General features: G+C 40.3%; 2 protein-coding genes across 3 annotated transcripts in view; one reads left to right on the top strand and one right to left on the bottom strand.

Annotated features, from left to right (window-relative positions):
• PHOSPHO2 (phosphatase, orphan 2) overlaps positions 1 to 12,702 on the bottom strand; it is a 136,184-nt gene extending 123,482 nt beyond the window's left edge. Inside the window, exon 1 of the mRNA XM_044075495.1 lies at positions 12,592 to 12,702. The gene's annotated coding sequence lies outside the window, so the exon portion shown is untranslated. The remainder of the gene's footprint in view (positions 1 to 12,591) is intronic.
• Positions 12,703 to 12,889: 187 nt separating this feature from the next.
• The window catches only part of CFAP210 (cilia and flagella associated protein 210), a 570,861-nt gene continuing 557,317 nt past the window's right edge, over positions 12,890 to 26,433 (top strand). The window contains exon 1 of one of the 2 annotated variants that reach the window (XM_044075493.1): positions 12,890 to 12,991. In XM_044075493.1, the coding sequence (XP_043931428.1) occupies positions 12,925 to 12,991 (67 nt within the window). In that variant the 5' untranslated portion in view covers positions 12,890 to 12,924. The remainder of the gene's footprint in view (positions 12,992 to 26,433) is intronic. The other variant, XM_044075494.1, reaches the window with a different exon arrangement.

Raw genomic sequence — 26,433 nt, 5'->3', positions numbered from 1 at the left:
TAGAGACTGCCTTCCCTTCCAGAGATTGCTATCAAGAGTACAGAAAAACAGAAAGGGATAGGGGAATCTTAAGTGAAAGACCTGCTCTTTTGATGTTTTTAATTGAATCTAGCACAGAAACTGTTGTTAAAAAGGGATAATTAGTAGGGCATATAAAACATTGTATGGTAGCTACAAGTAAAACACTGTATGGTAGCTAAAAGAATCAATCAATTGTGGTTAGAAAAGATTGTGAAGAGAGAGTGGAAAAGCAATTTACAAGGGAATAATGGGAGGGCATACATACTGCTCCCAAGCTGTATAGCTCCCCTAAGAGTCGACCCAGTGGTCAGGGATCTGGGTATGCACACAGACAGTAGCCTTACCATCAACCCTCAGGTGGCAACAGTGGTGAGGAAATCCCTTTATGCTGCACAACTTGTAAGTAGGGGCAAGGCATTTATGTCCAAAGAGGTCATTATCCCACTGGACTCTATCCTTATCAGATCAATCTTAGAGTACAATATACCCTTTGGTATGTACCTGACCAGGCATATGTAGCAACTAGCACGACCTCACAGGTTCCTTACAAAAAGGATACAAAGTGTTAACAAACCTGCCTTGCACTGAGTGCCTTAAAGCCCTTTCTCTCTACTCCATCTCCTATAGATTGCTGAGCGGTAATCTATACCTGGCTTACAAGGCATCTGCAAACCCCACACTTATTTATTTAGCATTTGTTTACCGGGAAAGTCTAACTAGGTCACGAGGAACCCATTTTTAGTAGAGGCCCAGAGAGAAAAGCTCCAGGTACATATGGTTAACATAATAAAAAACTAGACATGACATAATAAAGTCATAACATTCAAGCACAAAAGCACAAAATTTGAAAAACTACACATTACTTTGTCAGAATAAAAACTCAACAGACATTAAATAAAGTCACAGTGTTCAAGCATAAATTATATGGAAAGCCTGATAATAGGAAGATGCAGCATTATTTACATAATAGAGGATTATCAAAATAATTATTAATTTTCTAGAAGTCATGAAATATGGTAACAGATTATACTTCTGAAGGCGTAGGACAGTACGAGTACAGGGTAGGGTGTGATAGAAGGGATAGTAGGAATAGATGTAGAAAGGGTATAACTAACCTCAGGAGAGTATGTGTGGAAGAAGGGAGGGTAGAGTAAGCTAGTAGTGGGTAGAAAGAGAGTAGAGGTAGAAAAAGGAATAAGAGTACCTCAGTCTGAGCTCATACAGAAGCAAAGGCAAGCTTTGTTGAAGTATTTTTTTTGTAGAGGTTTTGAAGTTGTGCAGGCTAATAGCAGTTCTGATAGTTAAAGGAAGGGAGTTCCATAGTTTTGCCACACAGCACGAGTGAAGGCTTAGGCCTGGGGTTTTGTTAAGTTTATAAGTTGTGAGGAGATGTTTGTCTTCAGATCTGAGATGTTTAGTTGGGATATAAAAGTTGACTAATGGGCTAAGAGCAGAACAGGCTAGTGGGTTGTGGATGATTTTGTACACTGTGTAGTAGGTTGTACGTATTGCAGGTGGAGGGGCTTTACAGTGATGAGTCAGAGGGGTTGTGTTTATTGTTATAGCAGCTTTCTAGTTTTTTTCCTTAAGGAGGTTTGTAAGTTAGTTAGAATTGGGGCACCATATAACAGTAAGGGAAAGAGATGGGTTTTGGCCAGGGTAATTTTGGTAGCTGCTGTGAGAAGTTTGTATGCCTAGTTTTTGGTGTTTCCTTTTATACCACTTTGTATGTGTAGGTCAAACTTAGATTGTTTTGTTGGAGCTATGCGGTTTGTGGGTGAAGAGAAGGAGCTGTGTTTTTTTGTAGGTTCAGTAGGAATTCAGCATTGGACAGCCATGTTTCTATGGAAGAGAAAGCTTGTTGTGTTACATGTCGAGGGTGAGTTAATGTGTCTGATATGCAGGTGATAGTAGAGTCATCTACATATTGGATTAGAGTGCCTGCATGTAAGGTATTGATGAAGACATTAAACAGTAATGAGCCAAGAATAGATCCTTGAGGCACACCCGTGGGGGTGATGTGATAAGGGGAGATAGAGCCCTGCCATTTTACTACTTGCTGGCTCTCAGCTAGGTAGCTAGAAAACCACTGAAGTGAGGAGGAATATAGACCAATTCTGGATGCCCTGCAAACTCATAAGTCAAACAGTACTAGGAATACAAGGTCCAAGGACCTCATTTGTCTGTAATTTAAACAGACCATGCTGCAGATAGATATTTATTTAGCATTTGTTTACTAGGAAAGTCCAACTGCAACAGAGCCCATTTTCAGCAGAGGCCCAGGGAGAAACACTCCAGACGCAGGTCTTCAGAATGTGGGAGGAAACCAGAGCACTCGGAGGAAACCCACACGAATGCAGGGTGGACATGCAGACTCAGCACAGAAGGCACCCCAGCTGAGAATCGAACTAGAGAACCTCATGTTGTGAGGTGACAACATTAACCACTGCCCCTTCTACGGAACAGGCTTCCCATCCACGTAAAGCCAAATTCATCTATTTTCTAAATTAAGTGCAACCTAGACCAGTGGATGGGGAATAGGAAATTTACACTGGGCCTGGCATCCATGTCCCTTATCCACAGAAGAAGCTTATAAATGCCAGGCTCTCAATGCCCTATTTGCATACATGGCATCATTATTCCTTCGAGAAACATTGGCTTTTTAAGTAAGCAATAGTACAGATGGTTTACAATCTTTGCATGTAAGTGTTTGCATAAGTATTTTAATACCCAAAGCAGACTTCACAGAATCCTTCCTCGGGTAGGCCAGCAAAAGCTGGGAGGTATGACGCAGAAGAAAGAGGTAATTAGGAACATGTGTTTTTAGAGTGTAGAGAGTTCGAAATTTTAAAAATTCTCCAAGAGAGTACTCTGTCAGAACTATTGGATGAGCAAATGGCTATGACCAAGAACATTTTTTTTCCTTTGAGCCGAGACCCAGGATCTGAATTGTCTAGACATCGTAAGGCCTTATTAAACTTAATTCTGTTGCTTGCTAACAAAGTAATTATAGAAGTGGAAATCAAAATCTAAACCAACTGTATCTGAAGTATTGAATATTATAAAAGAATACTGGAAGAGGGATCTCTAGAAAAGGGAAGGAGAAAATTACAGGGAAATAAATGGAAAGTGTAAAAACAATATATGAAAAACAATGTTCAGGAGATAAGTGAGGGGTAATGTTTTACTGCAGTAATCCCCCCGGATGTGCAGTAGCAAGGTCCGCCCAAACCCTGTCCACGCACCAGGTGGTGTGTATGAAAATGGATGAACACTCATGTCTTCTTCATCCGCATGAATATTCTGCCAGCATTCTGAGCATGCAGCATACAGATCCCGCAAACTTGTTATCATACCAAGAAATAACAATTGTTGGGATTAAATAATCTTCTCTTTAATAATGATGCAAGGTGCATGTCCTACTATAAGAAAATAAGTTCCAAAAAGAATTGGAAGGAAAAGGAAAATGTGCACAAGTTGTAGTAACCTTAAACCCAGTACTGACCGGCTGATAGATATGTAGCACCATCATTATTAAAGAGGAGATTAATTCATCTGCGAACAGTTTATTTATATTTGTTGACCGGGAGTGTCCAACTGGACGTAGGTCCATTTTCAGCAGAGGCCCAGGGAGAAAAGCTCCACAGTTAAAACAGACAGACAGTAGTTACATTGGATTACATAGCGATTAACAATTTACATAGCAATTACTTACAACATATTTACAGATGAAGAACATAGTACATCAGTAGACAACTAGAATCTATCTGTGAAGTACATAACAGACATTAACAAATGTTACAATAAGAAGTTCCTGCTGTATAATAAGTACTAGGCTTATGAGCATCTGAGCTTGCTATAATCAAGGTGGTTAGTGGAGTGGAAAGAAAGGTAGTGGTTGGATGGGGTGGGTGAATTTAGAGTGGGAGTTGCAAGGGCATAGCCAGCATGTTTTTAGGTGTGCTTTTAGTAAAGTTTTGAAGTGGGCGCATGATGGTATGGAGGTAATTGTGGGTGGGAGGGAGTTCCCTAATTTGGCTATGGCGCAAGAGAATAGTGCTTCACCAGCAGAGTTATTGGCTTTAGTGATCTGCAAGTGATTTTTGTTGCTGGATCTTAGTGGTCTGGTGGTGCGATAGGGTTGGAGTAGATTCTGGAGGGGTGGGACATTTAGTGGATGGTTTACTAGTTTGTGGGCGAGTGATAGTTGATACCATATAAGGAGGTGAGGGAGTTCAAGCCAGCCCAGTTCAGCAAGTGAGAGATAGTGGTGACTATGGTAGGATGCCCCTGTGGCGAATTTGGCAATTTTGTTGTAGCAGGTCTCTAGCTTGTTTAGATTGCATTGCCTTAGGTTGGTATATATTGGAGAGGCATAAAGTAGGGTGAAGATAAGGTGGGAATTTGCTATTGAAATCTTTGCTGCTTTGGTGAGAAGTTGCTTATTTCTGTACAACGCTCCTAGTTTTTTGTGGATTTTTTTATGGTCATGGATATGTGAATGTCAAATTTTAGTTTATTGTCTATTTCCACTCCTAGCAATTTGGTGTATTCAGTTGGGTATATAGTGGTGTTGTCTTTTGCTGTGATGTTAAGGTGAGAGTTGTTTTGAGTATGTTTGGTGGGTTGGAAGAGGAGAAGTTTAGTTTTGTTTGGGTTGAGTATTAATTGGGCATCGGATAACCAAGTTTCAACAGAGGAAAAGGCTTCCTGTGTGACTTTTTGCAGTTTGGGTAGGGACTGGGCTGAGCAGATGATGGTTGAGTCATCTGCATATTGTATGAGTGTGCCATGTTTGGTGGCAGAGGCTAGATTATTGGTGAAAACAGAGAAGAGTAGGGGTCCAAGGATGGATCCTTGGGGAACCCCTATGGAGACAGGCAGTTGGGGAGATATGTCATTCTGCCATACAACGGATTATTGGCGGTCAGACAGGCAACTCTGAAACCAGTTGGTGACTGATTGTGAGAAGGATAGGTTATTGAGGACAGAGATAAGCTGATTATGTGGGACCATGTCAAATGCTTTAGATAGGTCTAGTAGCAGAGGAGAGACAGCCATTGTTTTTATGCTGAAGGATAGCGTTAGTAAAGGAGAGTAAGGCAGTGGTGGTGCTATGGTTTGGTCGGAAACCATGTTGAGTATTGGAAAGGAGGTTGTTAGTAAGGAGGTAGTCTAAGACCTGAGAGTGTATGCATCTCTCTAGTATTTTGGAGAGTGGAGAGAGAATAGCTATGGGGCGGTAACTGGTTAGTTCTGTGGAGGGTCCGCCTTTGTGGAGGGGAATTATATGCGATACTTTCCACAGTGTGGGAACATAACTTTCTGACAGAGATCAGTTAATCAAGATGGATACTGGGTAGGTCAGAGCATCAGCTGTGATTTGTAGGTATTCACTTGGGAGGTTGTCTGCTGCTAATTTGGTAGGCTTAAGTTTAGTTAAGAGTTTTTTTTTATGTTGGAGGTAGGTACAGGAGAAAAAGAGAAGCAGTGGGGAGATTACTAGTTGAAGGTGTGGGTTGGAGGGGAGGGGGTTGTGTTGTTTAGCTAACAGTTACTTCTTTGAAGTATAACAAGTATAGCAGGATCTGTAAACTGCAAGCACAGTTGAAAAAAAAATTCAGCTCTGCGAACTGCACTAAACAGTAGCAAAACAAAATGCCAGCCTATAGCAGCCATTACAGGTGCCTCAAGCAAGCATGCATGCATAGAAACTGGTCTAGCATAGAATGGTAAATCCATACTTTTACTCACTGTAGTGCGATCTCGGAGTTGGTATATTTAATTTAGACGGGGGTGAAGGGGGCGCTCAGCACCCCCCCCCCTTGCAAAAATAAACAAAAATGTTCTTGCAGCAGAACACGACTCTGGCTGCTGTGTCATGGCTGGGGTTCTTAAACATGAAATGAGCAGCATCTGTAATAAAAAGAACATGATTGAGCTCTCAGATTGTGTGTCTCAGGCAGGTATGTCCCTAGCCTTAAGCAGCATTTTACCTTCGCCTATGATACCTCAATACAAACAAAAAAAGATTGACTTCAACAATTGGCTTAGTTTCTGGTGTCATTTAAAGGAGACCCAGTATCTGTTAGCCTGGGATGACAGTCGACAGACCTTGAGGCTTTGCCAGAGATGGTCTTCATCTGTCACCCCTGGGATTTCGGTTACTGGCTAAGGCTCTTACTCTTGCCATAGTGCCTTTTTTAGGCAATGTCACAAGAACAAAATTACCAACATAAAAGTACCCTCAAAAACAAACTCAAGGTTATGCTGCTGAACACTAACAATCTAAACCAAAAACTGCACCGACTGGAAACAGTCCTCACCCTAGAAGATGGTGACATTTGTGCAGTCAATGAGACCTGGTTTAAGGCTGCGGCGAGCACCCCAGCTATACCAGGTTACATTTCCTTCCACACGTTCAGACCACAAACTGAAGGCATGAGAACTAAAGGAGGTGGTGTATCAATAATCATTAAAAGTAAATACACCTCTAGACTGGTTAAACAGCACGATCCCTTGAATTTCTTCAGGTGCAATTGACTCTAGGCAAGACCCCTCTTCAGGTCATTGCCAGCTATAAAAGACCCCCTCCATGAATCAGGACATCCACTCAGCCTTCAGGTTTCTTCTCAGTGATAAGCTCTTGGCTAGGCTTGCAAGGGCCCCAGGGCCATTAGCCTAGTAACCTCCTATGATCCTAGTTGGATCTACTTGAGTCAATCAAGATACAATCAAACACCCTGGTTTTGGGTGACGTTAATTACCCATCCATAGACTGGGTACATTATACGTGTTCTAACTCACTTGCCCAAAGGTTCCTGGACTTAACTCTAATGCCCTGGACCAGCTGGTTGACACACCCACAAGGGGTTCAAACATACTGACCTGGTGTTCATCAACATGGGAGACTGCTGTACCAGCCCCAGTGTGTGGTCATCTCTGGTGAGAGATGACCACAAATCAGTCTCGCTAAATGCCCCTTAGTAACAACTAGACTAAAAAAACTTTTCAAAGGCCAATTACAGCCTCTTATGTGATGGCATAAATAGCTTCATAGCCCCTTCCCTCACTGATGGAACAGACACCTATGCGGAGTTATACAACAATGCTTCATACAAGCACCTGTACAATCGTATTGACTCTGCTGTACCTGATAGAACCAAAGCAAGATCTCAAAGAAAAAAACAAACCTGCTGGTGGACAACTACCATTAATAGGCTATAAAACAGGAGAAAGAAACTGCTTTCTAAGATCAGGAAGGAATGGTCTCAAAACTGGAAACACTCCCTCCTCAACTTAAACAAGCAAATAAGGCTCCTAGTAAAATCCTCCAAGTTAACTATGAATCCAATTTAGCTTCTCTCACTAAGGATAACCACAAGGCATTCTTTAGTTACATCTGTAACCTCAAGGGTAAGGCCCAGATTTGTGCTTAACTCGTACTTAATGGTACTACATATAGAGAACCTGTGGATATAGCCAACCTGCTGGCTGACAGGTTCAGTGAAAACTTCACTTCCCTGTCCCTGCCACATATACCCCAAAGTGTCCAAAACACCTGTCCCCCACCTAGTATCTCCGAGAAGCAGTTCTTAAATGCCCTCTCCAAGGCCAAAAACACAGCCTCTGTGGGACCAGGCAACATTCTGGGCTGTGTTCTACATGGGTTAAAACAGGAATTAACACCACCATTGAGCACGTTTTTCAATCACAGCCTAAGCACTGGCTTCGTCCCAGTGGAATGGAAAACAGCTACCATCATCCCTTTGCACAAAGGAGGTGCATCCACGGACCCTGGGAACTACAGATCCATTAGCTAGACCAGCCTTATCTGCAATGCCATGGAATGAACAGACCTTATTAGCAAAGATATAATAAATCTCCAAAAGCTCTACCCCACCCAGTTTGGCTTTGTCAAGGGGAGATCATGCCTGTTAAACTTGGTGGACTTCATGAGGGCAAATATGTGCATACAGCCTACCTAGACTTAGCAAAGGCCTTTTGACACAATCCCCCACTTAGGCATCATTGATAAACTCACCCAGCTGGGTATCAGCCCATATAGTCAGGTGGGTTGCAAACTCTCAGTGATTGAACTCATACGGTCAAAACAGAGGACTCCACCTCCTCCAGCACTCCCATAACCAGTGGTGTTCCACAGGGATTGGTTCTGGGACCCTACTGTTTGGAATCTACTACTCCAAAGTACAGGCTAAAACTAAAGGACTGTGGCTGACTACTACAAACTGGGAGCGATCACTGAAACCACTAGCAATGTCAACATCCTACAAGAAGGTCTTATGCAGAGTAATGACTGGTGCCAAAGTCATGGTCTTAAACTTAATGCAAAAAAATGCATTATCATCCCCTTCAGCAAGGCTGATGTTCCTGCAAACTACCACATCAATAACGATACCTTAAACACACTGTCAGTGGCAAGAGATCTAGGTATACAGGTTGACAGCAACCTTAATTTCGATCACTATGTTTCCACAGTGGTAACAGCATTTTATATTGCTCATCTCATACGTAAGGGCATTACCTCCAGAAAAAAAAAAAGAGGTTATAACCCTCCTGTATTCTTCCCTCATCAGGCCAATAATAGAGTACAATGCTCCCTTTGGTATGTTCCTTTCCAAACACTTGCTGCAATTGGAGAGACCACAAAGGATCCTAACAAACAAAATTCAAGGTCTACAAGATCTGTCTTATGTGGACAGACTGAAATCATTGTCACTTTACTCTGTGTCATACAGACTGCTCAGTGGCAACCAGTGCCTTGCATGCACAGCAATCTCTGACCCAGCTTTGATGGAAATGTGTCACATTTGCAAGTCAAATGGCACATGTGTCACTCACTCAAAGGACCTTAACCTGGTATGTGACATCCAAAGAATATGCTGGAGAGACAGATTTGTCTTATAGAGATTGCCCCACCTTTAGAATAAGATTCCTGTTCATGTTAAATAAAGTCCTTTGTCGGCCCTATTTAAGCGCGTTTGGATGACTAGATGGGTAACCAGAAATTCACCCCACGGGTTCCCCACCTGTGTCCTTCTTGGACCGGGGCAATAGGTGCTGATTTTAGTGTCTGTTTAAACCAGACACCCTTGGAACACGGGTTAAACTTGGCTAGGCTTGAAAAGGCCCTGTGGCCGTTAGCTTAGTAACTTATTTATTTATTTATTTGACATTTGTTTACTGGGGTTGTCTGACTGGGTCTACAGAACCTGCTTTCAGCAGAGGCTCAGAGAGAAAAGCTCCACATACAGTACAATACAAATACAGTATAATCCAATACAATAAAAATTACATTAGAGATACTATACAAAAATAAGTTGAAAGAACAAACTACTACAAGATGTTGCAATATATTACTACACATCTAGACAATTCTATACCGTTAAAACATGACAATAATAGTCACTCTCACCATACATGATGTAGATAGTGTCCAAAAAATAATAGTACGTAGGTAGTGCAATGTGTGAAATTGACTGTTATAATATATGCAAAATAGGATGTTAGTTTCGGTTAGGAAAATAGCAGCCAGTAAGTTAGTGATGCAGATAGATAGTGAGAGTTAAGAAGACTAGAAGCAATAAAGCCAGAGCAGTAACTTAAGGATATTGTACAGAAACAGAGAAGGAGTTAGAAGAGCATTAGGATCTGGCAGTCTGTGAGGGATTGAAATGTGACAGAAGAGGAAGACCTGAACATTAGGCAGGCTTTATGAAGGAGTACAGCCATGTATTTTTGAGATGATTTTTTAAACAGGCTTTGAAATTGGTTAGGCCAGGCATAGACCTGGTTGCTAGAGGTAGTGAATTCCAAAGTATAGAGACAGAGTATGAATACAGAGAGTGACCAGGTTTTCTTGTGGGTTTTGAGATAGCTAAGATATTGACTTGGTGTGTAAGGTGCGAATAGATTGGCTAGTGCAGGGCAGGAAGTAGGCTTGAAAATAAGGTTGTGCAAGATGGATAGCGGAATAAAGGAAAGTGGGTTGGGGAGTTCAAGCCAGTTTAATTTTAGGAGTGGCTTACAGTGGTGTGTGTGATATTTAGAGTTGGTGGCAAACTTTGCAACTTTGTTGTAACACTGTTCCAACTTGCTTAGGGTAGAATTTTGTAAGTTAGTTAAGATAGGGGAATCATAAAGAAGACAGGGAAATAAAAATGTTTTTGCAAGGGTAGTTTTGGTTGCTGCAGTAAAGAAAAGTTTGTTTCTATATAACATTCCCAGTTTTTGATGTGTTTTCTTTATATTTTGCTGTACATGGGGGTCAAATGAAAGTTTGTCAATGATAACACCTAGAAGTTTGGTTTCCTGCACCATTTCTATGACAGTGTTATCAGCTGCAAGGATGTTGAAATGATCAGTGACAGAAGAGGTGTTTTTGAAATGAAAGAGTACTAGTTTTGACTTGTTTGGATTAAGAAAGAGTTGGGTAGTTCTTAGCCAGGATTCGACTGCAGTAAAGGACTGCTGAGTTTTTGAAAGTAGTTCTGGTAGTGATTGAGCAGTGCCAAGTATGGTGGAATTATCAGCGTATTGAATGAGGGTCCCAGGGTGAGAGGCAGTGTGAAGGTTGTTTGTGAAAATGTAGAAGAGTAGGGTTCCTAGGATGGAGCCTTCGGGAACTCCAAGTAGGGTTATGGAGAAAGGGTGAAAGCTCATTGGACCATTTCACTGCTTGTTTACGATCCTTGAGGTAGCTCTGAAACCATATCACTGTGTTATGTGAGAAGCCTAAGTTAGACAGTATGTTCAAAAGTAAGGGGTGAGACACTCAGTCAAAGGCCTTGAAGATATCAAGGAATACTGAGGCTGTATAGTATCCTGCATCTCTGGCCTTGTTCATGGTGTCTGTAAAAGATAATAGGGCTGTAGCTGTGCTGTGGCTAGGTTGGAAGCCAAGTTGGGTTTTGGTTAAAAGATTGTTTTGCAATAGATATTTGCATTACCTGCTGATGGATACCTCTCTTGAAAATTTTGGATATGGATGACAAGATGGATATAGGACGGAAATTGGATGGATCAAAAGAGTTGCCTCCTCTGTGGATGGGGTAAGGCGAGATCGTTTACATATGGTCGGTACTTCTGATTCGGATAAAGACCTACTTATAATGATACTGATTGGGTAGGCGACCGTTAGCAGCCAGTTTGAGATAGTATGGGGGAGATTCTCAGTTGAGGTAGAGCAGGGTTTTAGTTTTTGTAGCAGTTTCTTAATGGTGCCAGTGGGTATGGGCTGAAATGAAAATGGAGTTTGTCTGACATTTTGTTAATCCTTTGAACAGTAATTCATCCATGAAAAATTGATATTTCTTTCCATTATGGCAACTCTAGTACCTGTATATTCAGTCTCAGAATAATCACAGCTCACACTAACAAGGATGATTTCCACATATGTTAATCAACAAGCAATTATTCAGGATATCACTTGCAAATCTGCATGGCATGTCAATCATACATTATTTCCATACGACATCACGGTCATGGGGCAGGTCAGTCACTCAGATCACGCCCTCTTCGGCACAAACCAACCGTGGGGGGGGGGTCTATGCCAAAACATGACCAAGTGGAGGTTTAAAGGTTGCAGGAATTTAGCTGTTTAATGCTGAACTAATTAATAAAAGATATAAGAATTACAATGTATATAAATGGGGAAAATGTACATTGTTTTCTTTTCTGTTAAGTACGTTTGCCTATATCTACAGTTGCCACCTTTTCAAATGCCCAAAGTGGGACATTTTTTGCAAAACCATGAGATTTTTCAAAATGAAACATACTCACTGCCAGTGCAAAGTACAGAACTTAACTTTTTGCCAAATAAAACCTCATTCTTGTAGTATTTGAGTTGCTTATGGTGTTTTGCATAATATTTAGGTGATTCAGATACAAAATTACTATTTTATGCAACTATTAAAGAAAGCTTCGGAAAATTTTTTGTCCAAAAATCTCAGGACATTTGCAATTTTAAAGGTTTTTATGCAGGACACAACTGCCCAAAGAAGGACAGGTGGTAACCCTACCTATATTGTAAGCGTAACTTAATGATGGTGCTTAAAAGTACTATCGCGCGTTCTCCAAACGCCACGCTCCCTCCCCTTTTAAAATTTACTTTCGCATTTGCCGGAAATAACTGCAACCAATAACGTAACCCGGTCAATTACTTTTAAGTTTCCAAGAACTAGCTCTACAAACTTTATTCCCAGTTGTCACGATAACAAATTACTACTACCTTCATTCACTAAAAGGAGGAGCACGACTTCCCACAATGTAGAAGACCAACACTGTCTCACAACGTCAACTAGGAATTTCGCAGCATGACTAAGAAGTATTTTTGGACTCATAAAATAGCCTTCTAATGAATTAATATGATCCAACATTACAAGTATCATGTAAAAAATAACAATAAACGTGTCAATTTCAGTCTGGAACAGCTTAATCCATGGAAATGTTAAGACCAACAATGACAAACGTTCCTCATAACAAGATATGATTTAGCAGAGATGCGCACAAAACAAGCACCAATCATGCAAAATTACAAATTTTGCTCACCTCGTGTATTTTTTTCAGTCTAATGGTACAAGACCACAAAAGTAGCTTACTATTATTCTAATTATTGAATGACAGTTGTTACTAAATATATCTACAAACTTCTATCGTTGTCTCTGCCCGGATACATATAACCTGACGTAACTCCGATTTTTCAGTATTCGCCAACAGCTACTACTTGAAGAATCGCCTGCTGACAGAGCTTCCGGTGAAGTTGCTAGGCAACAGAACACACAACTTAAACACCGGCCCCTGAGAGTTGTCTGATGCTTAGTTGAATCTAGTATTGAAGTTGCTATAAAAAACAGTAAATCTTGGTTTTCCCTCAGTCAAAATATGGCAACTCTGTCTGCTCCAGTAGTTCAGTACGGCAGGCGTAAAGGACACAACAAAACTCCACCACGTGAGTAGGCTGAATACTGTTTTATGTAGCTATTAGTGGGCATAATACCCAACACAGGACATAGCTGCGAGTACCTTTTTTTTTGTGGGGTGGGGGGGCAGCATAGGTTTCACAATGCAGTATGTATATTTTACAGCAATGCATAATATGTCTGAATACGGTCTGATAAAAGTGTATTATAATATTCTGTCAGTATTTAAAGAAAATTCTCGAGCAAAATCAAACATTTCTGTGCTATAATATGTGTACTATATGATGTGTTTACATTCACCGCTGCACTATTTGCCACTTATGGGATCCCCTGCTGTGGAAGCCCGGCGTCCAGCCAGTCTAACAAAGCCTACCGTTGCTTTAAGGTACACTGAACGTCACCTATACGCTCCTTGCGTAGCTTGGGGCTTAAAGGTGACGTTCAGGCGTACCATCTTCTGAACTTCTTTGCTGCCAGTCCACACACTGTTTCTGACCATTGATCTGTTTGCCTACATCAATTTTCTTCTGTTTTTACTGTATTTGTGTTCTTGAATTTTTTTAAACTGTTTGGGGTTAATGTCATCCAGGAAGGTAAATGCCAGTGTAGGAGACACATTCTCCATAAAGACCACCACTGTAAGTGCCTTTTTTGCCTAGGAACTTCTCCACGATCAATTTGTCAGACGTTCTTCTCGAAAACCCTTCATAGTAGGCTTTCTTCCCTTTCATTGTAGCTTGAGAACCAGTGTCTTATGCTTGTTGCTGAAGATACAATGTAAGGAACGTCCCGCCCTGAGGGTCAAGTGTCAGGGAAGAAGACGGTAAGACTGGAATCTTCCATTGTCCAGCCTCTGCAGGTGTTCCTCCCGAGGTTGTTACAAACCGGAGGGTCGCCTGGCTGTGTTGTTGGATTTCATTGCTGAGTCTGGGTTGGAGACCGGTGAGGATCTGGTGGGCAACACATCTGACGAGGCTTTGCAGGTGTCCATTTCGGGTATTTAGGGGGGACCACGGTTGATTGTTGCTAAGGGGTCAAATGGGGTTCCGCAGATTCTTCTTACGGAAGAAGTTCCTACTATGGTTGTGGAATGCCATCCTGAGTCCGAGCCTTCTCAGTTTTCTAGGATGGACATTCCCTTAAAAAGAAACAGAAAACTAAACATATTTCTTCTGCTCTTAGGGATCCTCAAAGTGAGTGGCAGGCCTTTACTCAAGGGCTATTTAATGCTTTGCTGTCCTCGAGGGGTTTTGGTTCCTGTTCCTCCTTGGTCCTCTTCTCCATTTAAAAGGTCAAGGGAATTGAATTCTTCTGAGGAAGAGTTGAATTCTGATGAAGAAATCCCTTTCTTATTCTTCTCAGATTCCTTCTCCTTTAGACTATGGGTCAGAGGAGGAGGAATCTAATAGTCCAGATACTCCTTCTGTGGAAATTTCCTTTGGGGACACAATCTCTAGGATGAAGGAATTTTTTAAGTGGGATTGTGCTCAGGTCTCTGATATCCATAAGCGATACTATGAGTTATTGCAGCTGGAATCTCCTAAACCTGTAGCTATTCCTCCTGTTTTGGCTGCTTTACTGGATGGTTCTTCCAATGTGTCTAAAGCACCTGATTCTCTGCCCCCTGCTCCCAAGAAGCCTAATAGATTTTATAGGGTGCCTGAGGATTGTTTCTTTTTGTTCAAATGTCTTGCTGTTGACCCCTTTGTGGTGTCTGTAGTCTCTGAGAAGTCATCTCTATTGCTTCCTTCGTCTAAGTTATTGCTTTCTGACAAGGACAGCTGAACCATGGACAGGCTTTGGCTACCCTAGCTTTTAGGGCAAATAATTATCAGATCAACATATCTATGTATGTTTTGGCTCTGCTTTCTCAGGCCTGTCAACTTTTTTTCTGATCTTCCATACTTGGAGTAAACCTTCTGCTCTTTCCTTGCTAGGGACTTCCTGTCAAGTATTTAGTCATGCTATCAAATGTAGTTATGATGCAGCAGATGCCTCTCCTAGGGCTGCTGCTTTTGGCTCAGTAATGAGAAGGCATTCTTGGCTTAGGCTTCAACCTTAACCTGATGATATTAAGGCTAAGTTGATAGATACTTCTCTAGTTAATACACTTGTTTGGAGAAGTGGCTGTTTTAAGTCTGTTCAGGACAAGGGGAAGTCCTTACAGGAGCTTAAACGTGTGTTTGTTTCTTCTGTGCCTAAATTTCAGAGAAACTGCCCTTCTAAGCCAGCCTTTGTTTGTAAGCCATCTCATCCTCCTGCTAAAGGTAAAAAGAGTGGTAAACGGGCTCCTCCCACTACCACTCAAACTGCAGGAATTCAAAAGACTTCTTTTCCTGACAAACCAGGTGCTGTCTGACTATCCACCTGTTCCCAGGCACATTCCTCTTTCTCTTCACCTTTCTGTTTCAATTTGGGTTTGAATCACCCAGGGTTCTTGGGTTCTGTCAGTCATTCGTCGGAGTACTTCATGATGTGGATATCTCATCCTTCTTTTATGGGCATTCCTCAGCCTCCTCGGGAACAACTTCCTTTTTCCCAGAGGTTCTTTGAGATCTCTTGTCTCAAGGTACTGTTCAAGAGGTGCCTGTGTGTCCCAAAGAGGGAAGGGGTTTTATTCAAGAATGTTTCTAGTGCCCAGAAAAGAGGGTACCTGGAGAATGAGTCTAAACCTCTTTCATCTAAACTTTTCTGAAGGTGCCTTCCTTTTGGATGTTGTTCCTTCAAACTCTTTTTCCTCTCTTTCTCCCTCAGGCCTTTCTGGTGTCTCTGGATCTCAAGGATGCTTATCTCCATATTCCAAGCCATCCTCTTTTCAGGAAGTTTTTGCATCTCTGTGTTGCTTCCTGGCATTTTCAGTTCTGTGCTTTGCCCTTCCTACTGCCCCAAGGGTGTTAAATGCCTCACTCCTGTGATTGCTTTTTGCAGACTTCAAGGGATCTAAATATTTCCTTAATTGGACAACCTGCTGATTTAGACATCCTCTCCAGAGGTCCTTTTGTAAAATCTTTGTTTTGCCATTTCTCTTCTTCAGAGCCTGGGGTTTATGATAAACTGCAAACAGTCTTCTCTAACTCCTTCTCAGGATCATGTCTTTCTGGGTTGCAGGATTCAGATGGTGCCAATGCTGGCATCCATGCCTCCTCCAAAGGCCTTGACTCTCTTTTCTTATTTTCAAGCTTTTCTTCCCCTGGCCTCCATTACAGCCAGGGAGTTTCTGAGAGCTCTGGGTTTCATGGCTTCCACCATTCCAATGCTCCCTTTGGCCAAACTCCACATGAGGAAGTTCAGTGGTTTCTGTGAAGTTGGTGTGGCTTCAACATGCGCATCAATCCTCTAGACTTTACAGTTCCTGTTATTTGTCTCAAGAAGGAGCTTCTACGGTGGATTCAGCAGTTGTCTCTGAATCCAGGCCTCCCATTTTATCCCCTTGCTCCCTCTCAGGATCTGGTCACAGACGCTTCATATGTGGGATGGGGAGTGCAATTTTTGGCTCCCTGAAGGTACAGGGAGTGTGGTCTGCTCGTCAGCAGAAGGAGCACATCAACGTCAAAGAGATGAGAGCTTCTATGCTGGCTCTTCAGGCCTTTCATCCTGTTTTCTCTCCCTGGGGCCTCTCAAGGTATTCAGAGACAATATCACAGTTATGTGGTATATCAACAAACGGGGGGGGGGGAACGACGACGACAAGATCTTACCTTCTTTGCTAGCTGGCACTTCTGGTATGGGATCTGGCTGTCAAGTATCAAGTGACTCTTTAGGCAGTTTATATTCCTTCAGATATGAATGTTGTGGCAGACACTGAGCAGGTCCTTCACTCAATCTCATGAATGGGTGCTTCACAGGGATGTGTTTCTGGACATTGTTCACCAGTGGGTTACTGCTCAAGAAGATCTCTCTATCTCCCCTCTGAACAGACAGCTTCCTCTGTTTTTTTGCCAGAGTTCCCAGGTCCTCTGGTGTGGAAGGTGGATACCCTTTCATTTTCATGGAAGGGGATGTTTCTTTATGCATTCCCTCCCCTTTCTCTCATTCAGAAAGTCCTGCTCAAGATTCAACAGGATGCTCCCAAAATCTTGTTGGTGACTCTCTTTTGGTCGCAACAGCACTGGTTCTCTCTACTTCTGCATTTAGCCAAGGGCAATCCTCAGGTTACCGCACAGGGTGGATCTACTCACACAAGACAAGGGAGCTCTCATCCATCCCCACTTGTCCATGCTTCAACTGGCACTGTGGGTGATAGGGTTTTGATTCCTCACAGACACTTTTTTTCTGAGGACATGCTACAGGTCCTGGAGGAGGCCAGGAAACCTACTACTAGGAAATCCTACTTACCTAAGCGGAAGAAGTTTTCTATTTGGTGTCTCTCTAATAACTTAGACTCACTTACTGTGGATGTTCCTTTGGTTCTCTTTTATTTTTGTGAGTTGCTGAATGCTGGTTTGGCCCAGTCTTCTATTAAGGCCCACATCTCTTTCTGCTTGTCTGCCTTTAACTCCCCCTTTAGCTTCTAGATTTGAGGCTAAGCAATTTGTTAAAGACGTCTTTAATATTAGATCTCCCAAGAAGACTGTTCCTCCTACTTGGGATCTTAATTTTTTTTTGGAGAAATTGACTCAGGCTCCTTTTGAGCCTGCTGTTTCAGCTTCCTTGCAACATTGCTCTTGAAAGACAGTTCTTTTGTTAGCTCTTCTGCCACATGGGTGTCTGAGTTGCAAGCCCTTATACCTTGTCCACCTTTGTTGATAATCCATGAGAACAGGATGTCCTTGCGTACTAGTGGTTAATGAGTTGTCACTTAATCAGTCTATTAATTTTCCTACTTTTTTCCCTCTCCACAATCTGACGGGGAGAGGGTGCTGCATACTTTGGACATGCATAGACAACTCAGATTTTATTTGGATAAGATTAAAGTTATCAGAAAATCTGATCAGTTGTTTCCTTTCATCCTAGGTCTTTAGGATTGGCTGTAGCATTTGGGTGATGTTCAGCATACCTTAAAGTAATGGTAAGCTATGGTGGACTGGCTGGACGTCAGACTTCCATGGCAGGGAATCCCATAAGTGGTGAATACTGTAGCGGTGAAGTCAAAGGACATCTACCGTTATGGTAAGATTTTACACAACTACTTTCCGTTGGTCAATAATTAGATCAATTACAATTTGGTAAAGTATAACAGCATATGCACACTTATGGATTCAAATATATACTAATAAAGGAACTTAAAAATGGATTTATGGTTCACCAGATAATTCTCTAGGCCTTGCTATTTTTGAAACCATATACAAGTTTGATGAGATCATATAGTGTTGCCACATTTTTCGGATATGCATACTTGATATTGACAGGATTCTGAAGGCTGTCATTGGCCTTCTGCTGATGGGATCCACAGTGCCATTCTGCTGGCAGAGGAGTTGGGCTTTTGAGTACGAGGATGAACAGTGATTACTACCCAGATGTTGTTAGTACACTTTATTCACAGCTTAAATTTACACATTTCCAGATCACTACTTATGCCCCGTGCAACAGTATTCATTTGTGTAGTATACCTTTAAGAAGAAAATACAGGAGGCATAATAAAAATAATAGTTATGTGATTTACTGGGTCTTGGGACATGTAAGGAAAGTTATGAAGAAGTAAGGTGTCTGTCTGTGGTGTAGTGTATTCTAATACTTCATACCTATGCTGACGTCCTACCCACTGTCAACTCTCAGAAATATTGGAACATGAGTCTAGAAGACCGCAAAGGCATCCGAAGTAGCTTTGCATCTAAACAGTGGATTAGAACAGAATGGTATTCAAGATGGCAAAATATTTGCTTTGCTTTTATTTGCTGAAATACCAATCTCATAATTTTTTTCTGCCTGTTGCTGCATGGATGTCCTTTCCTTTTACTATCCAGTAGGGCTGCCATCAATTGACATGTCCAAACTGAGAAGAAGAGCTGGGTGACAAATGACTTCATGCGGTATGACCAAGAATGATGTAGTCAAAGGTATGGCCACTGAAAACTGCACAGTTGGGCATGGAGATAGGAGCATATATATCTTTCTCTCTTGCTGACATAAGTCAGCGCATTTCAATGCATTTCATATTTTCAAAATGTTTAATGGAAATGGAATTAGTTAAATAGCAGGAATAAGAAAGATAGCATCTAACAGACCAAAATGCAGAATGATGAATCAGAACTGCATATAGTGTGCAGTGATGAGATAGACATAACGCTATGTAACTGTATATATACTCATAGATGTGAATAAATGCCCATTGGGCCAGATTCAATAAAGCCTACACTAAGTGTACACGATACGTATTCAAGAACATCCCTGCCACATTTTTGTGCTTTCTAGTCAGTCAGAAAGATTACATTAAGTGTACAAGTGATCTACACTTTATGGTAACCTTTATGAATCCCTGTCAATATTTAAAGCTGCAAGAAAATCACTAAGAAAACTAAAATTAGGAGGAAGAAAGTGCGTTATGTCTATGTTGTCTGTTAACTCAGAAAGATGTAAACAGTGTATACTTTGTGTAGGCATTATTGAATCCGGGGAATTATATATGAGAATGTGCGAATTAATAGTGAGAATACACTATAATAGTTGTATGTCTGTTTGCTAACCACTAAATGGAAACGAGTGTGTGTGTGTGTGTGTGTGTGTGTGTGTGTGTGTGTGTGTGTGTGTGTGTGTGTGTGTGTGTGTGTAAAACTGTTTTCTTTAAATCTGTAAAAGTGTAATATTTATGACAAGCTTGGTTTGGTATGGATGTGTAATGAGCATACTTGTTGACACTACACATTTAAGGAGCTACTGATGTAAGTTTTCACATAGGAAGGCTAAGGAAATATTCATTGCATAGCAGTACCCTCTGAAAATCTTAGTCATTCCATGTATTTAGCTCATTCACAAATATCAGCTGAGGAATATTTCACTTGTAGCAGCATGTATGCAGCCTTACATTCTTTAATATTTCCTGAAAAATCAAGTTAAACAACATAAACCAAAGAAGTATAAATACTAACAGTAAAAGTTAAAATCAGTGCGTTTTAGCAAAGGAATTGCTTGCTTACAATGAATAAATTTAAATTATTTACATGAATGTACTCTAATGCAAAACAAATTAGACTTCGATTTTCCTTTAATTATGTACAGAGAACTTCCTGTGTCTTAGAAATTAAATAAAGGCACTTTTATTAGCAGCACTATATTGTCTATATTTGAAGTTTCCTGTGATGTCAAGCAGTTCTTTTCCATGTACTTGTTTTTATAGATATTTACAGAAATGTGAAGCAGTTATACCTATTTGCATAATTACATATATAAACAAATCTCTGTATTTCTTAAGATGTACAACTTTCATTGCAAATATTAATAACCATTTTCTCTACCATCACTGAGGGTTTTAGCTGAGACCATGCAAGACCTGTAGCTCATTTGGTTCTAGTAACAATAATAATAAGATAAAACAAAAGCAATGCATTTCTGCTTAAAATTAACAGACAGTTGGCAACATCTCTAATTTAGTGCATTCTTCATGCACTATATTCTGTCTTCCACCATGATTTATCACAGCATATTTATAAAAATATGAATGTAAATAAATACATAATCATAACAAGTGGCAACCAGTGTCCAATGTGTCCCATACAAACATCCTGAGTGTCATTTTGTTTCACCTGCCTCACTCTTTCACATGCCATGTATAATTAAGTGGGAAGTTACTTGTTAAACCAGCCGTAGACAATGTCTTGATGCCATAAGAAGATATGGGTATCAATTGGAAATATGGTAAAAAGGTAGTGTAGGCATGAGTGATTTAATACAAAATTTTCTTTAGGATTTCTGGCTGCTGAGATGACCCTGAAATGCTGTTGAAGGTATCGGTGTAGCCCAAATAATTTTATCTTTGTTTACCCTATTCCCAAAAATGAATGTTGCCATTCTTTTATGGTACACACAAAATAACCTGTTTTGTGTAATCCTATTAAGTTTATCTAATTTATACTATGCATATCTGGCTCCAGCCACCATGTTTACGTTTCTGCTAGTCAGTTAATTCTCACTACCCTTGCAAATAACTTTAATATTTATTACATGTTTATAAGTCATGTGATGTCAAAACAATGGTGAATAACATTTTTTCTAACATTACACTGCTACATGAAAATTAGAGCTGCTGAATGTTTTCACACTTGCTTATTATAAATATGCAGCCAACTAAAAAGGTAAAACTTTGCATCATTTTCAGTACTTGATTACCAAGCTGAACACAAAGTAAGTTTTGAATACTATTATTTACACTTAATTTCATTTAATTCACCTCATCTCCACACCCTGTGTGTCTCAAATCAAAAGTGCAATCCCAAGGGATATACTGTTACAGGTATGGTCAGTGCCAGATTATGGGCCTGATAATGACAGTTACGATGGGCCTGTATCTTTATGATAGATCTTTACCCACACACACACACACACACACACACACACACACACACACACACACACACACACACACACACACATACATTGTGTGTGTGTGTGTGTATAAATATAAATATATATATATATATATATATATATATATACACACACACACACACACACACACACACACACACACACACACACACACACACACACACACATACATTTGTATATTATTGTATTTAACTACATTTCCATTTCACTTAATTGACAAAGAAAGCAGTACTTCATTTAATCTAAAACTCATTTGATCAACACTCATTTTGTTGACAATTCTGTACACACTAAATATACCTCCTAAAGCTTTTTGTAATGGGCAAGCCCCACTGCACCCCCCACTATGGGAGGGGCTTTGTCCCCCACACCTCCAAACATAAATATATCCATACTTGCACAGCCACTTTGAAAAAAGTATGCTCCTTACACACTTAATCACTGCTGGCACACATACTTAAACTTCTAGACATGGTGGAACAACATAACAAAGGGAATTATCATGGTAAAAATATTGATCAACACTTATTTGCATTGTAATTCCAATCCTCCAAAATTAAACCAGAAGTCATTTTCTATACCGTTTCACACTTTTCAGTGTAATGAGTGTGGATCAAATGAGTTTTAGATTAAATGAACTACCCTTTTTCTTTGTTGATAAAGTGAACTGACAATCAAATAAACATAACCCACAAAGACACATACATGTAAATACACATATGTATATATGTGTGTATGTGTAAATATATAAAATATACACACACACACACAGCTTGTTGATTGGTTATTGATACTCTTGTGTGTGTGTGTGTGTGTGTGTGTGTGTGTGTGTGTGTGTGTGTGTGTGTGTGTGTGTATATATATATATATATATATATATATATGTGTGTGTATATATATATATATATATATACATATATATATATATATATATATATATATATATATACACACACACACACACACAGACAGACACACACACGTGTGTGTGTATTTATAGCAAAATAATGAACAGTGCAGGGGTGTTGTGAGGCTCACAGGCAGAGGGCTGTCTCTATACCGGAATGGTTTATTTTTTTATTCATTTACTCTAGGCTTTTTCATCTTGAGGGATGATTTTGTTTCATTTTATTTTTTGAAAACTAGTCTACTTCCTTGTTTTTAGTGCAATATTTCATGTGCTGTACTTTTAATTAGTGTTAGATAATGGTGTGTGCATGTGGGAGGGAGTATGAATTTGTTTCTGTGTGCTAGTGATGTATATGACTTTCTGTGAGATTGTGTTGGATCTTTGCATGTGTGTGTTTGTGTATGTGAATTTTTGAGAGTGTGTGTGTTTTGTGTTTTACTATAATTCCAGAAAGCAGCATTTGACTTTGTAGTACACTGCTGAATAAATCTGTGGCATCCTCTTTTGTAGTTTTATCAGAAGAAGCAGATACTTCAACAACATAGCATATTTCGCTCTTTTGAAATACCCAAACTCTACCTGCTGGAGAGGGGGGGGTGATCTGAGTGCAGCTGTGATATTTTGTATTGTAGTTTAAGCATAGTATTTTAAAACAATTCTCAAAAGCAGCATCAGGTGCCATACTATTTTTTGTGTGATTTGGAGCTGTGATATGCTGTTTTGGATTTTATAAAATGTAACAAGATGACAACCTAATACAGTTCTGTAGTAATAAGGACTATACCAGAGCTATAATTCAACCAGAGGTGTTGCTTGGGGTAGTCCAGGGTTTAATGGAGCTGTGACATTTTACATTGCCTTTTATAGCAATGTGAAATAGAAAATTAAAAAGAAAGTTTGATTTGCATGTTGCTGGGCAGTGCTGATGCTAGTCTTATTTTATTTTTTTCCCACTTTTCTGAGAGTTAAAAAAGTTCAGTTACAGGCTTGCTGTTCCTGAACTGTTTGAAAGTTTCTGTGAGGCCATTTTTGCTTGGGCTGAAGGAGGGTCTCTGTGTTTATCAGTGGCAGTGACTAACATTGAGCAGCTTCCCTGCCCCCCGGAGAGGTGGTTACTGACTTGAAACTGTAGTTTTATTGGCCACTAGGGGTCATTTCCATAACTCCTTCATCTTCCTCTCTTAAAACCTAGTTGCCTCGTGGTTTGAGCGTCTTTTCAGGCTTGTTGGCTGTTGGTGAAGCACCCTCCAAGAGGAAAAAACGCTGAGAGAAGAAGGGAGCCACTTTTGAGATTTTAAGTATTTTTCTCTGTTTATTTGCTAAGTTTTTCTGCATAGCTGCCTAGCTTGAGCATTTTCTGGCTTGTTAAACTTGATTTCTGTATTAGTAGCTGTATTTAGAGCACAACCAAAAGCTGTTTGCTGAATTTCCTGTTTGCACTTAATTTTAAATCGTTTTTTTCTTAAAACTTGCATATTTTCTGTCCTTGACCTAGCACTCTTGTGTGGGGTCATTTACTGCACTGTTATAACTTGATATTACTTGTGAACCTCTGCTATCTCTGTAAAAACAAAAACAAAAAAAAAATCTTGCTTTTTTCCCACTTTTCTGAGAGTTAAAAAAGTTCAGTTACAGGCTTGCTGTTCCTGAACTGTTTGAAAGTTTCTGTGAGGCCATTTTTGCTTGGGCTGAAGGAGGGTCTCTGTGTTTATCAGTGGCAGTGACTAACATTGAGCAGCTTCCCTGCTTCCCGGAGAGGTGGTTACTGACTTGAAACTGTAGTTTTATTGGCCACTAGGGGTCATTTCCATAACTCCTTCATCTTCCTCTCTTAAAACCTAGTTGCCTCGTGGTTTGAGCGTCTTTTCAGGCTTGTTGGCTGTTGGTGAAGCACCCTCCAAGAGGAAAAACGCTGAGAGAAGAAGGAGCCACTTTTGAGATTTTAAGTATTTTTCTCTGTTTATTTGCTAAGTTTTTCTGCATAGCTGCCTAGCTTGAGCATTTTCTGGCTTGTTAAACTTGATTTCTGTATTAGTAGCTGTATTTAGAGCACAACCAAAAGCTGTTTGCTGAATTTCCTGTTTGCACTTAATTTTAAATCGTTTTTCTTAAAACTTGCATATTTTCTGTCCTTGACCTAGCACTCTTGTGTGGGGTCATTTACTGCACTGTTATAACTTGATATTACTTGTGAACCTCTGCTATCTCTGTAAAAACAAAACAAAAAAAAAAAAATCTTGCTTTTTCCCACTTTTCTGAGAGTTAAAAGTTCAGTTACAGGCTTGCTGTTCCTGAACTGTTTGAAAGTTTCTGTGAGGCCATTTTGCTTGGGCTGAAGGAGGGTCTCTGTGTTTATCAGTGGCAGTGACTAACATTGAGCAGCTTCCCTGCCCCGGAGAGGTGGTTACTGACTTGAAACTGTAGTTTTATTGGCCACTAGGGGTCATTTCCATAACTCCTTCATCTTCCTCTCTTAAAACCTAGTTGCCTCGTGGTTTGAGCGTCTTTTCAGGCTTGTTGGCTGTTGGTGAAGCACCCTCCAAGAGGAAAAACGCTGAGAGAAGAAGGAGCCACTTTTGAGATTTTAAGTATTTTTCTCTGTTTATTTGCTAAGTTTTTCTGCATAGCTGCCTAGCTTGAGCATTTTCTGGCTTGTTAAACTTGATTTCTGTATTAGTAGCTGTATTTAGAGCACAACCAAAAGCTGTTTGCTGAATTTCCTGTTTGCACTTAATTTTAAATCGTTTTTTCTTAAAACTTGCATATTTTCTGTCCTTGACCTAGCACTCTTGTGTGGGGTCATTTACTGCACTGTTATAACTTGATATTACTTGTGAACCTCTGCTATCTCTGTAAAAACAAAACAAAAAAAAAAATCTTGCTTTTTCCCACTTTTCTGAGAGTTAAAAGTTCAGTTACAGGCTTGCTGTTCCTGAACTGTTTGAAAGTTTCTGTGAGGCCATTTTGCTTGGGCTGAAGGAGGGTCTCTGTGTTTATCAGTGGCAGTGACTAACATTGAGCAGCTTCCCTGCCCCGGAGAGGTGGTTACTGACTTGAAACTGTAGTTTTATTGGCCACTAGGGGTCATTTCCATAACTCCTTCATCTTCCTCTCTTAAAACCTAGTTGCCTCGTGGTTTGAGCGTCTTTTCAGGCTTGTTGGCTGTTGGTGAAGCACCCTCCAAGAGGAAAAACGCTGAGAGAAGAAGGAGCCACTTTTGAGATTTTAAGTATTTTTCTCTGTTTATTTGCTAAGTTTTTCTGCATAGCTGCCTAGCTTGAGCATTTTCTGGCTTGTTAAACTTGATTTCTGTATTAGTAGCTGTATTTAGAGCACAACCAAAAGCTGTTTGCTGAATTTCCTGTTTGCACTTAATTTTAAATCGTTTTTTTCTTAAAACTTGCATATTTTCTGTCCTTGACCTAGCACTCTTGTGTGGGGTCATTTACTGCACTGTTATAACTTGATATTACTTGTGAACCTCTGCTATCTCTGTAAAAACAAAAACAAAAAAAAAATCTTGCTTTTTCCCACTTTTCTGAGAGTTAAAAAAGTTCAGTTACAGGCTTGCTGTTCCTGAACTGTTTGAAAGTTTCTGTGAGGCCATTTTGCTTGGGCTGAAGTAGGGTCTCTGTGTTTATCAGTGGCAGTGACTAACATTGAGCAGGTTCCCTGCGGCCTGGAGAGGTGGTTACTGACTTGAAACTGTAGTTTTATTGGCCACTAGGGGTCATTTCCATAACTCCTTCATTTGTCCTCAGAGGAGTGGTTTAGGGCAGTGACTTGTGGTTTGTTGGCCAATTTGGGTCATTTCCTGTCTTTTCCAGCCCCTGCTATAAAGCACGCTTTAGCGATTTAGCCGATTTAGCGGAGTTGCTACTGTTGCACACTAGGGCAGCGCCCGGTTAAGCAGGTTTAAACTATTCGGGCTACCTAAAGTCCACTCTTCAAATTTTCCTTAAAACTACCTTCCTCGAACTATACTACTGATCTAATCAGCGTATCCTATAATTAAAAGATCATCTCTACTTGACTCCAAGTAGACTATTCTCTATCTGTTAAACGTAGCACTTGCTCCTA

This window comes from Protopterus annectens, chromosome 6.part1 (genome assembly GCF_019279795.1).
Source record: "Protopterus annectens isolate FY-2018-M chromosome 6.part1, PAN1.0, whole genome shotgun sequence".
NCBI classification, from domain to species: domain Eukaryota; kingdom Metazoa; phylum Chordata; order Ceratodontiformes; family Protopteridae; genus Protopterus; species Protopterus annectens.
Note: the sequence above shows the minus strand (reverse complement) of the source record. Positions and strands in the feature narration are given on the sequence as shown.